The following is a 14,220-nucleotide window of genomic DNA, read 5'->3' on the forward strand; positions in this document are numbered from 1 at the left end:
ACACGTGAAAATGTCCGAAGAACCAAGGTGATTCATGCCTAAATTGTAAAGGTGATTATCATACATGTGACCGATTGTACTGCTAGTGCCTAGTGCTACCTTTCCTGTAGTGTCCACCTCTGCTGCAAGCCTGTGCAGTGCAATGTTTGTCCCATGTAAACAGCTTTAACTCTTGCTGCTGCCAGTTTTCTGAGGCTCTCTGAGATATCAGTGATCTGCAACATCTCAGCCCGATCCTGGTGACACTGTTTCTGCGTTTTGTATTCAGTGGTTTAGCAGTCATGGCAAATTACATAAAGATTAATATCAGTCTCACATCTTTATAATTCACAAATATAGCAGCGTCTAGTCCCCAATGTATATAATATTACATGCAGCAGTATCACAATAGATAATGATAAAAATCACACCTCTCCCTGTATGGGTCTGGAAGGACAGAAAGGTAAAGTCAAACTTTGCCACACATCTAAAGTGTGCCAGGCCAGCTGCCAGCCAGCAAGCAACAGCAGTCCCTGTCACCTGGAGTCCTTCCTGGGACCTGACTTTCTAAACATTACGGTAAACAGGGTACTCTCCAGTCACGTGACCCGGGTGCATGTTTCTCCGTTTTGCTTCTCAAACAAATTAACAGTAGAGAGAGAGCAAGGGGAGGGAGGGAGAGAGAGAGAGGGCCAGTGCAGTGTGTCCGGGAGGGTCAGCTGAGAGGATACAGGGAGCAGCAGTTTGGAAGTGGAACAAGGAAGGGCACTTGCCTGCAGCCACCCCTGGGGTGCCCTCTGTCTGATCAGGATCATCATGGCTGGACATTAAAAAACTTTTTTTTTGCAGCAGCAGCACTGTGCCCTTCGCCTGCATCAGTATGGGGATGTGTTCTAGCCTCAGGCCCAGGCTGCTGGGAGCCCATGCTCTTCCCTGCACCTCTGGGTCTGGGGGTGCTGACGATCGCTGTGCTGCAGAAATGGACGCTGCCACCCGGCTGCTGCGGGCAGAGATGAGAGCGAAAATGAAGGAGGATATGAAAAGGAGCAAAAACATTGACAAGACCTTAAAAGCAGAGAAAAGAGTCTACAAGCAGATACACCGGCTGCTGCTCCTTGGTAGGTTAAGTTGACAGTAATGTGCAGGGTGTGTGGCAGTGACACTGTATTACAGCTAGTGTTATCCATCTGCGCTCCCCTATACAGCAGCAATGCTGGCTTACATCTGTCAGGGGTACAATAGTCATGTTACACAATATGCGGCAAGCTTGCTAACCAAGAGATTATTATTATTATTATTATTATTATTATTATTATTATTATTATTATTCTACAGTGTAATGTAAGACATGCATAGTTGCCTGGAAATGATATATTAAACAGTGACCGCCTAGTGCAGGCTGAGGCAACAGGTAGCTCTGGCTCTGAAGGACAGCCTCTAGCTGCCCCATCTTAGTATGGGCTAGTGGTCGTATAGGTGGACTGTGCTATTACTAGAATAATTTAGCTCTATAATATTATTACTGCAAGACAATCATATCCCACATATCTTGAGTTTGTAATGTTTTTGATGTGTGTAACAGCAGATGAAGCGACTCCTGGAAGGTCATTGAGCTTGCATGTCTAGCTAGTTCTTTACTGTCATCGTTTTGCCACCAACTAGACTGACTGGTGCGATTTGGCTGCTATATCGCACCGTGTATGGGCCTGATATCTGACCGAGTGCGCACCCGTGGGGTCGTAAATACACCCCCTGATCTTACTGCAGGATCATTCGATCAAGGGATGCGATGTGCGATCCCATGCAGCGCTATGCGGGTGAGGGAGGGGGAAGCCAACATATTGGGCGGAGGGCCACCCGATCGCACTGTGTGTGGGGACCACCCGATAAGTCGGACGTCGGATCCCCGAAGCCTCGCACGGTGCCATCGTGTCTGGCCCGCTTAAGGATTGCTTAAAGAATTTTGAATTGTTTTATCTGTTGTACAATGAAGCTGGTAATCCAAAGTAAAGGTTGCTCCAGTTTTTACAATCATGCTTACAATCTTTTATGGCATTTTACTCCTGTTACAGCTCAGAGCTGGTTGGCATACCTAGTTTGCTCTAATCCTTCTATTCTGTAAAAGCAGATTTATTGTTGTGTAGGAAAATGTTTCTTCTGTAAAAGTGAAAGACCTGTTGCTGATTCACTCCCCATTGGCTCTTGCATGGTTAATTATAATAAGGATGTTTGAGGTGCTGTAGTTGCATGGGGCCCGCATTTTAAACTCACTGGTGCAACATGTTATAGTCTAGTGAAAATGTTCCCTTTAGGTGAGGATCTATGTACATTCAAATATTTTAGACACTGCTTGTGGTGAGGAGACGGCTAAGGAGCTCATTCAGACCAGTTCGCAAGCGGGCGGTGTTTAGCGACCGCGCATGTGCACGCTTTGTTCTGCGTGTGCGCAGACTACTCAGAGCGATCGAAATCTGCTCGCTAGCCAAGCAGAGACAGCCCAGTGTAATGAGTGACAGGAGAGGCTGTTTGTGGGCGGTAACAGGGGCAGGACTCTAATAACGGGGGAGTGGAGATGCGAACGCAGGCGTGCCTGAGTGTTTCAACGCCGTTTTCAGAGGCTTGCATAATTAACAGCCAGCGCCATAGTACACATCACATGCCTGTATTTTACACTGAAGTCCTCGCAGTGCTTGCGGTAGGGTAAGGCAACCACAATCGCTGCATTCGCTTCCGATTGTCCTCGATGTACCAATGTTTTAATACACTTCCTGGAGATGATGTGTGCTAGTGGGCATTTCTACATAAGCTAATGGGCGTCTATAGACACAAAGTGATCGCTCGCCAAAACAAAGTGGGCGTGCTTATGCCTTTCCGAGCGAGGGCCTGCCATGCCGTCACTTAGCCGAATTTGCATAAGCTAGGGGCGAGCTCGCATCTAGCGAGCGGGTCTGTATCAGGTCATAAGCGGTCTATGTACTAAGCAGTGATAAGAGACAGAGTGAAAAGTGATAAGTCTGTGATAAGGTGCCAGCCAGTCAGCTCCCAACTGTCATTTTTCAAACACAGCCTGTGAGATGGCATTTGGGAGCTGATTGGCTGGCACCTTATCACTTTTCACTCTGTCTCTTATCACTGCTTAGTACATAGACCCCTGAGTCTTCTAATGAAAATATAAACTCAAATGTGTGGAATGTTTCTAGGGCTCCTACAATTATGAAACTAACAAATAGGTCCCCAATCTGACCCAAAGTTTAAGGTCATAAAATCTATCTCCTACTTCTTATTTGTTCCTCTTCATTTGACATGCAAAAAGAACTTATCCTCCATTATCCTGTGTATTTGGGTGCATCAGATGTTTCAGTAATGGAAGAAGGAGCAATGTGAGATTCCGTTGTTTGGTTGGAAAAGCCAGTTGGTAATGGTAAACCAAAGGACAGAATGGAGTCCTCAGTAGATGGTGAGACACAAAAAAAGCATATGGAGTGCAGGTTTATGGCTTTAGCACTGCACAGAGTCCATGGCAATTTTAATCAGTTAGTTGGGTGCTTATCTCCTTGTTTGTACTTTGTTATGTACTGTATGTGAGTGACCAAGTTCTGTAAGTGGATCAAACTGTGAAAACACAATGGGATAGCTTCATATCTAATAAGTGAAATTCGTTAATATCAAGTTGGGATGTCCTTGAACTTGTTAATTTAACTATAGTAATGTTCAGGTTGGGTATGAAATCCCGGCAGTCAGGATACCTGCTGTCAAAAATGCAGACTGCGGCATCCCGATGCTGGGAATCCCGACAGGGGTCAGGTAAGTATTTTAACCCTCCCCCCTTCTCCCACTAATCCGCCCCCACACACACTGACCCTCCCCATTAGTGCCTAAACCTAACCCTCCCCCCTTGGTGCCTAAACCTAACCCTCCCCACTTAGTGCCTAACCCTAACTACCCCCCTCCCCACACCTGTGGTGTCTAACCCTCCCCCCCAGCCCCCACCCCTGCGGCTGACAGCTAAGGGCACCCCAGCTTACCTTTGATCGGGATGCCGTCTGTTGGGATTCAGGCGTCGGCTTATGGGTTGGCGTCGGGATTTAGTAGCCTATGTTAAGTCCCGATTCGGGATTCTGACGCTGGGATTTCAACAGACGGCGTCCCGGCTGTCAGTATTTTAACTACATCCCGTAATGTTCATATAGATACTATATCATACGTGCCTACTCTCACGGAATGTCAGGGAGATTTCTGAATTTTGAAGAGTTCTCCCAGACTCCCAAGAGTAGGCCAGTCTTCCGGATCCACCCACTTCCTCAGTGGATTGTCTTGGGGTTCGATGACACGATTTATGATATCATATCATGCCCACTCTCTTCTGCATGGTGATGCAAAACTGTGGCTTTGACGTAGTTCATGATGTTATGACCACCATAACTCTCATCTGAGCTCCCCCTTCAGTCTTCTGGGAAGCCCAGATCAAAAATTAGCAATTATGTACTTTTTGTAAGGTCAGAAGTTACTAAATATTATACAGTTAAATAATGGACACAGTACACATTTGAAGACCTGAAATGGTGTTACAGAGTACTACTGTATGTGATTTAGGGCTAGGAGAGAAGGTCAATGCTTTTAACTGCATGATCTGAAGAAATTATTCTCTTAAAAAGATACTTGTTTTGTAACTCAGTGTTTTCTATGTGCTCTGCTACACAAGCTATCGAGAGACTGAAAATCAGATGTGGAACCTTAAGCTGGGTACACACTAGACGATATTTCGTCTGATCTGGCCAATATATCTGCATGCACTATGACTGACCATGCGCCCCTCCTGCGGGGTCATTTATCGCCACGACAGATCGAACCTACATGCTACTCAATCTGTCAATTTGATGATCAATTCCATGATGCTTGTGGATGTGGCTGGTGAACGACATATCGTGCAGTCGTTCACCAGATTGTGCGGTGTCAAACGACGGCATGATATGTTGTTCAGCATATCGTGTGTTGGCCGGGTACACACATCATCTAGTGTGTACCAGGCATTAGCCTGTGGCCTGTATTAGGCCAGTCAATAGATGCAGGGTGTGTGTTTTAGCAAGTTATGTTTTTCAATGCCATTGTATGAGCCCTAATTCAGTTACACTAAACAACAGTTTGTTCATACAAATACATGGCTCCAAAGCACAGTGGGAACATAAAAAGGAAAAGTAACGTATTTCTTCATAATTGCTGGAGTACATTCACAAGTTTCCAAAAACTGTTTCTGGATAGGTTTCTGCTTGTTTTGCAATATCAACCAACTAAACTGTGAAATTCTACTTTTCTACTTTTTTTTTTAGGTGCAAATGTTTCCTTGTTTTGTTATTCTTTGGCTTGTATAAGTTAACCAAAAATATTAGTAATATGATATCTAAAACACAAAGGGTTCAGTTCAATGAAATGCAATGTAACATTGCACGTGACAGCGCTATGTAAAGTGCGCACATTAACCATACATACGATAGCCCAGCATCATGTATTTTCCTGCGCACGCTAATGATGGGCGCTTGTCACAGTGCAGCCGAACCCGGCGGTCATTTACTGGATCCGGCGGCACTGGGCTCCCGGCCAGCAAGGTGACAGTGGGCGGGAGATCCCCGGAGCCCGCTGTCAGTGTCTCTTCCTTCTCTCTTCTGGCGGCTACTGCATACAAGACCAACCCTTCTTCCTAGAGGTGGATGCTTCTACAGTTGGAGTTGGGGCGGTCCTGTCACAGAAAGATAAAGAGGGTAAATGGTAATCTTGTGTCTTTTTTTTTTTCCTGTAAATTTTCATCCCCAGAGCAGTCAAGGATAAAGGAATTGGCTTTGCAAGAGTGGTGATATCTGCTGGAGGGGGCAAAATTCCTCATGTCTCAAAAGTGCTCATTGGCTGAATTATCGCCAGTCCAGATGGTCGCTGTTCTTCGATTGTTTCATCCTGGTTATTACCTACCCTCCAGGTAGCATAAATTTGAAAGCTGATGCCCTCTCCTGAGCGTTCAGTTCCACTGAGGAAGACTAAGTGCGGGAGGACAAGCCAATTCTGGACCCTGCTTGCTTTGTTGCAGTCACCAGCAAGGTCAAGATTCCGCCAGGGAAAGCCTTTGTAGCACCCGAACTTCAGACTAAACTACTTCAGTGGGCTCATTCTTCATGCTTCACTGGTCATGCAGAAGTGGGGAAATACTCTGGAGATAATCCTCAGAAATTACTGGTGGTCGACTGTACGTTGTGATGTCAAGGACTTTGTGGAAGCCTGTACCATCTGTGCTCAACACAAGGTGCCACCTCACCTTCCCTCGGGTTCTTTATGTCCACTCTCTGTACCTGATCGTCCGTCTCATTTATCCATGGACTTTGTCACAGATCTACCATCTTGCCAAGGCTTTAATACAATCTGGGTAGTGGTGGACAGGTTCTCCAAGGTTGATCACTGCGTTCCATTGAAAGTTCTAGCTCTGAAACTGGCCGATGTGTTTATAAAAGAAATCTTCAGGCTACATGGGTTTCCCAAGGATATTGTTTCAGACGGTGGGGTGAAATTTTCTCTAAGTTGGGATCAACCTAAGTTTCTCATCTGCTTACCACCCTCAGAGTAATGGTCAGACGGAGCATGGAAACCAAGTTTATTCAGATGTATGTCTCAGCCAATCAAGATGACTGGATTTCACTGTTGCAATGGGCCAAATTTGCTCACAATAATTTGTATCATGAGGTGTCTGGGTACTCTCCTTTCTTCATTCAATATGGACTGCATCCTGTGATACCAGAGTTGCCAGCTCTTCAGTTGGTATCACTTCCAGCCATCCGTAGTACAGTGAGTCGGTTCCTCAAGATCTGGGGGGAGGTAAAAATTATCTGTGCAAAGTCTCTTCTAGATACAAACTGGTGGCAGGCAGGAAGAGGAGGAAGGGTCCTGTACTGAACCCTGGTGACAAGTTTGGTTGTCTATTAAGCACTTGCGATTAAAAGTTTCCACTGCACCTCCACCACTGAGAGTAAGGTGAACTATCCCACCCTGCTTAGAGTCAGAGCTGAGAGGACAATACCTGAGTGGAAGCAGCAGCCGGCCTGGGTATCCCACCCATAGGCCATCTTCCAACTTGGCCCTGGGCTTCTCTACCCAGCATCAAAGGCAGGCAAAGACCGAAGGTTGCTTCTGAGGAGAATAGGGACTATGGGCCTGATAGAGCAAGGATCGCAGCCAATATTACGCGCACAGTCTCACTGCGATGATATGCTAATCCATTGCGATCGCTAATTTATGCACGCCCCTGCAACGGCATCGAAATGCACTGGGACGCCTGTGTTTCGCCGACTACACCCTGTCACCTTCCACAAACCTCACTTCCTGTTAATCACTCTGCAATAATTCTTTGCAGTCCCGATCGCAGTGGCTGGTTCGCGCACACTGCGATGCATGAGCAGAAAGCAACAATCAGCCAGTTGCGTGCGTAATCGCAGTTACGATGCTTGCTGAATCAGGCCCTATGTCATGAGGAAGATAGGATAGTGATTGTAGAGATTGGGGCTGTTATCTGAGAAAGGACAGACGCTGGGGACTGTACCGTATATCACGAGGCTGGAGACAGGGTGCATTATCTAAGGAGAATATTGTAGGGCAGGGCCATTATCTGAGGGGACTGTGCTGCACAGTTGATGGCAGATATATCTGCTCATCTTGCTGTGTGTATGGGTGGAAAGATGATTGTTGTTCAGTGTGTATGAACAACCATAATCTGCAGATCAGTTGATCCTCAGATATCATTCTGGTGTGTTACCATCTTAAGGACACTACAGACCACAGTCGTTATCTGATGGACAGTATCTAAGGAGAATATAGACCAGGAACTCTCCCTGCAGTCACAACTCTACGGTTTGCATTAGTACAGCATCTCATTGCAGTAAGTAAAATTGCAATCTAAAATAAATCCATAACCAGTCCTAGACCTTTTAGCCTGGTCTGGTCATGAAATAATTGGGGGGGAAAACTGTGTGGGGTTCCCCATAATTTCATGAACCACTATCAGACAGCATGGCGACCTCCTGCCACAGCATTACTGCAGCCACAAATAAGTCAGCCCAGGGCAGGCAATCCTCGGAAAAGTGGGGACACCCCTACGAAAACCAAAAATTGGGTCCCCTCTCCTGAGCATTAACTAGCCCTGGGCTTCTCTGCACCCCTGGCCGGTGGGTGCAGAGGTAATGGGTAAATTGCAGTAATATTGTCTTTCACAGTGGAACTACAGGTATCAGCCAGCCTACCCTTTGGCACTTGTAGAACTACAAGTGCCAGTTGTGAGGTTCTGGTTTTGTTGTGGGCCCGGGGTGGTGATAGGAGCAGACACTGAAGCAGGTTTAAATGAAAAGGTGGAACTTTTAATGAGTGGTTTGATAGACATGAATATGACAAAAACTCCAGATATAGCACTAAGCGCACTAGCATTTGGGAGCTGTCCAGGAAGTGAGTGGTTAATAGAGAATGTTCAGGTAGTGGCAGACAATGGGAACTGTCCAGGTAGTGACTGGTTAATAGGGAAATGTCCAGTTGATGACAGGCTGGAGAAGTCAGGTGTAGTGGCTGAAATGAAGAATGCAGGCTGAGGAAGGATTATCCAGCAGAGTGTCAGTGGAGGCAAGGTGCAGAGTGAACAGCAGACTCAGGTACTCAGGCAAGGGGAAGGTAATGGAGGATGCAGAGTAGTCCAGCGGGGTTGGAGCAGACAAGCAGGCAGGTAGCGTATCACAGGAAACAGGTGGTGAGCACAGGGAACTCTCTCTCAGCTATGCTGAGAAAAGCGTTGCACTGGCAATGAAGTGAGGCTCTGAACCTACCTAAATACCAAGTGCTGTGCCGTGTTTGGCCAGAGAGAGCATGTGACAAACCAAGATTGGGCGATTAGGTCACGTGACTGGAGGCAAGATGGCGGCGCCCATGCCGGAGCGGAACGGAAACACCACCAGACCTCACCAGCCCAAAGTGACAACATGCCTGCACAGAACCACACACAGCCAACGCCCCTCGCCAAACACCAGCGCCACCGCCACATGCCCCCCACCATAGTGACCTCACAGGTAATACCCGTTGACCACCATGCCTATGAACTCTGGTCGTGACACCAGTAGGCCGAAGGCACCTGTACTTCCACTGTGAAAAAAATATTAAACAAACCACAGTACTTGGACACCGAATATTGCAAGTCTTTATTACACAATTCATTCATTAACTCACTCACCCACCGCACTCACACAACATACTTACCTACATCCTGAAGGAAGTCTGTCCTCTTCTACAGAAGTAGTACAAGGTCTTGGTAAAAAAACAAAAATAAATGTGAGCCCTCAGACAGGCAGCAGACAGTGCCTGCTGTCACCCCAAGATCTCGAGGTCATTGCCCGTCAGCTTCATTGACTATAATGGAGTAGGTGTTGTCATGGAAGCATTGGCATCCTTCAGGATGTGGGAAAGTATGTAGTGTCAGTGTGGGTGAGCAGGGGCGCCGACAGCCGCATCGGAGGGGGAGAAGGGGGCGTGACCTAACCGTGGGAGGCTTGGTCACGCCCCTTTAGGGAAAAAAACATTTATGTAGCGCCGCTGTGCGCTGGGGAGGGAGGCGCTGTGAGCCCCTCAGCTCGGCGCATAGCCAGTGGGGGGCGCTATCAGTGTGATCGCTCTCCCCACAGGCATAGAAGACTGCTGTGGCTGCTACTTAGCAGCCGCGAGCAGTCTCCCAGTGCAGCCCAGCACACAGCAGCGTGTGCTGGGCTGCTTTGATGTAAGAGAGAGGGGGACGGCGGTGCCGGACCCGGGCCCTCCCAGCAAGCCCGGCCCGTGTAATTAGTACCCACTCTCTCCCCCTCTGGGCACTCCTGTGGGTGATTGATTGAGTTAGTGAGTGAATTGATGGATGTGTAATAAAAAGATACAATATTCGGTGTGCGAGTCCTGTGGTTTGTTTAATATTTTTTTCATACCAGCCTGCTGGCACTTGTAGTTCCAAAGGATAGGCTGCCTGGTACCTGTAGTTTCACTGTGAAATACATTATTATTACATAAGTGAACCCATTACCTCTGCATCCATCAACACCAGCCCGGGACTGGTTAATGGTAAGGAGGGGGGACCCCATATTAGGTTTTTTGTTTTTTTTTCGGTCCCCAATTTCCAAGGATTGCCAGTCCTGGACTGACCAGTTTAGGGCTGCATAATGCAGAAGGACCCCACGCTGCGTGTCCTACTGCTTGCACCCATTACAGTGGTCAAGGTGATGCCTTCCATCCAGCATGTCTCAGACCATGGCCCCCATTTACGAACGAGTTCTATCACCAAAACGAGTGATAAATTTCACTGTGCATGATAAATGGTGCTCCAGCCGATCAGCTCCCAACTGTCATTTTTCTAACAGATGACAGTTGGGAGCTGATTGGCTGGAGCACCATTTATCATACACAGTGAAGTTTATCACTCGTTTTGGTGATAAAACTCGTTAGTAAATGAGGCCCCATATGCTTTAATGAAATGTGACACCGATACAGTTTGAAATATGTTTCATTTATTAGAATGCAAGCCCATGAATATTAAGCAGTGCTTATTTGCAACAGTAAATATCCAGAAATAAAATTGCTTTGTGTTAAACCACAACCAACCCTTATCAGCTGCAGATTATTTCAGGAAGGGATACAGTCAATAACCGGGCGGAAGCGATGCCAGACCAGGCTAAAAGGTCTAATGCTGGTTGCAGATTTTGAGTGCTTAAAACCCTTTTGGCAGTACTGTTGTTTTGGTGCATTCTAAGTCAGTTTTGAGTTGACTTTCAAACCAAGTGATAGTAAATGAGCGGCTTCTATTACAAAATATCGATGTTTGGTTCAATGGTCTATTGTAGTCTAAAGTCAGATTTATAGTCGATTTTGATTCTGTTATGGCTTTAGTAAATCACTGATTTACAAAATCGACTTAAAAGGACCTGAAACCCCAAATCAGCCCTTAGTCAACATTCCCCTCTGTGTGTTCTCCAATTGGTTGTAATAATGTGCATTGCGGCCAGTGAGAAGTCGCAGGTTAGAGGGAAGGGCTTACTGACGGCTGACTGGTAAGGAGAGATATAAAAGAAACGGGAACCAGGATTTTGGGTGTGCCAGTGCAAATGAAGAAAAAGAGGTTAGGTAATGAATTGGGGCAGAAAGTGGGCACTGGGCAATATAAAATTGCAAGCTGAGGAAGAGAGAGCCTATTGAAGAAAAAGGAAAGAGTGAAGTGAAGGGCATTAAGAGGAAAGAAAAAGCGAAGGGAGGGAGGATGGTAACAAAATAAATGTTAGCGAAGGGACAGCAAAGTTAGGGTGGAAAAAAGCAGCGTTGGGGAGAAAGGTGTTTGCGGCCCTTTTAGTTGCCTGTGGCCTTGCGTTATAAATTTGGTAATTGCAAATGAATGTAAATTACGACTGGCATATATCGAGCAATCTTACTACTACTGGGCATATTACTATTGGTGGTGGAAGTTACCTCAGTAGTTACCACGACAGGATCCACAACCAGCTGCTCTCTGAAAATACACGTTGTGATAAATAATGCTGGTTTGGGAGATTTGAAGGCATATTTATCATTGCTGGCACTGTGGCCCTAAAAAGTATTTTTTTTTAGTCACTGAATATTGCAGTGATATGAGAAATAATTTTTCGGGGCTATTTAACAAAAATCCATGCCATGACATGATAGTAAAATGATAACTATCGTTGCCAGGAAGAAATCAAAAGATCCCTTTCTGGTGATGCTCTCCCAGTAGGGTTAGATCAGCTAACACCGTCATTTACCAGCTTTTCGGACTTTGGGAAATTGAGCCAGAACAATGGGGACTGTGGCCAACAGAGTTATCCTAGGTTTACACCAGACATATAAGAGGAACGATCCATGATTTATTTTCCTGACCATTGAAACGTACCTATAGTCATTCGATTGCCTGTATGCACGCTACACAATTGTCCTTCCTATCTAAATGTCATTGAGGTGACTTTTTTTAAATGCGCTTTGTCAGGCCGATCATGTACGCACTGCATTTGGGCCGACGAATGTCGTGCAGCTTTCCTGATGTCGGGAGCCGATCTGACTGGTTGTGAACAACTGCCGGCCTCTGGTGTTGTGAGCAATTAGACCACCTAGCCAAGAATTGGCTGATTGGCCTGATTGTTGCACAGTCTGTACCTAGACACAGGAGATATCTATCTAATGCAGGAGAGCTGAAATATATGAAAATCTAGTTCTTTCATGAGCTTATCACATGCTGTCTGCTTTTTGATGCTTGTAGCTAACACAGCTTTGTGATGACTCCTTAGTTGAATGCGCTTCAAAGGGCCTATTTTATCGTACAACACTGATTCATTGACTTTAATTAACACGTTAACTGAAGAGAACAAGTTTACCATGGAACAGATTGTTTTCATTGATGATATTGTTGTGATTTACTAAATTGCTTCACCCTCGTCTACCTCTCCTATTTATTTGAGAATTGTTGGTTTAATCATTAAGACATTAAGAAAAATGGACAAGATGGATGTATCATTGCCTTCCACAACATCAGGTGGTTCTAGCAAAACCCAGTTCCAAAATGTAGGTTTAGGGGTCAATCCTATTAGCCGCGATGATCTTGCCGGTGCGAGTCATCACGCCAATGGCCGCACTTTATGGCAGCCTGTAGTCGCTGAATTTTGCTGGGAGCCCCACAGGGCTCAGAGCAAAATTCAGCGAATTCAGCCTCGGAGCGGGCTGCGAAGGGTGCGAGATGCCGGTCGGTTAACGGAATCTTAACAGCAACTCGCACCCTTCGCACATAATAGGATTGACCCCTTTTAGTGTCAGATGTTAATTCATAAGTTACTTTATAGCAGGGGTGGGGACCTTTTTTCTATCGAAGGCCATTTTGATATATATAACATTATTTGCGGGCCTGGTACAGGCTATGCCCCCTCCTTGTGATGTCACACGGGGCGGGGGCCACACTCTGTGATTGCAGCAATGTCCGGAGCATCCAGAGGATGCTCTTTGGAGCTGTAAGGGCAGCGGTGTGACCATCTGAAGCGTCCTAAGGCCGCTCCAGGCGGCACTGCTGCATAGATTCTGGCTGCAGGGTGTCATTCTAGGCACCATGTAAGCCAGATGAGGCTAGCAGAAAAAGCTTCGAGGGCCAGACAAAATGTTTCCGGGGTGCCTTATACTGCCCCCAGGCCTGAGGTTCCCCACCACTGCTTTATAGATTTAAATTAAAGTCAGGCTTGGCTTTGAGCTTTTCTATTTTACAGTGTTATGGGTTGGTTTTGGGTAAAGGGGTAGTGGTGAGGGTGGGTCTACTTTAGCTTTTTAAAAGCCTAAAACTATGTACCCACTGGTGTTTAAAATAATGTATTTATTTTTATTTATATAGTACATACATTACAGAGAATATGTAGTCATTCACATCAGTCACTGCTCCAGTGGAGCTTGAATCTATATTCCCTATCACAAATATATGCACTAGGGCATACATGCCTACCCTCCCGGTTTTCGTGGGAGGCTCCCAATTTTTCTGCATGAATCGCATCATTTGACCCCGCCCCTATGTAAATTCTAGCCAATCGCGGCAATTTTACAGTGAGGGGGCTAGGCTTAATGACACAACTCATCAGGCCCCGCCCCCACCCTCCTGCTTCTCTTACCCGGGCTTCTCCCGGGAAGAGAACTTACAAGGTAGGCAAGTATGCACTAGGGTTAATTACCGTTTTACTACCAGCTTTTCTGTTTACCATGCATTTTTAATTCAGTTAAGAGCTTATAAATGTATGTGAAATGAAAATTGTTTTGCCAAATTATACTTTACACATTTCCGTTTTTACTTTCGCTGCATAATTTTAAAAGCTTATTTTGTCAATTCAGTGCATTTGTTTGAATGCATAGATAAATACAATGCAGCTTCTGTGTTGTGTTTTACCTGCTTTACAGATGCATTGCAATCAACATTGTATACATATCCTAACAAATTGATTTCTGAGTTTAACCCGATTTAATGTATTTCCCAGTTATTGAAAATGGCTGCCGAGTATGCCAGGGCAATATTTGCTCTGACCTCAAACATACCTAAAAATACTAGAAACTCCCCATTCAAACTATAATCTTCTCTCACTTCTAGAGGACACAACCAGGATCTAAAAGAGGGTCACTTGTTACACGCTATCCTTCCCCAGGACCACCATCAGGGGGGCTGCC

The 14,220-nt window shown here is 45.9% G+C and overlaps 1 protein-coding gene across 1 annotated transcript in view; it reads left to right on the top strand.

The window, feature by feature from the left end:
- Positions 1 to 678: 678 nt before the first annotated feature.
- GNAS (GNAS complex locus) overlaps positions 679 to 14,220 on the top strand; it is a 250,293-nt gene continuing 236,751 nt past the window's right edge. The window contains exon 1 of the mRNA XM_088442481.1: positions 679 to 1,097. Coding sequence (XP_088298607.1) covers positions 860 to 1,097 — 238 coding nt within the window. The 5' untranslated portion in view covers positions 679 to 859. The remainder of the gene's footprint in view (positions 1,098 to 14,220) is intronic.

This window comes from Taudactylus pleione, unplaced genomic scaffold (assembly GCF_031769625.1).
Source record: "Taudactylus pleione unplaced genomic scaffold, aTauple2 ptg000018l, whole genome shotgun sequence".
Classification (NCBI taxonomy): Eukaryota; Metazoa; Chordata; class Amphibia; order Anura; family Myobatrachidae; genus Taudactylus; species Taudactylus pleione.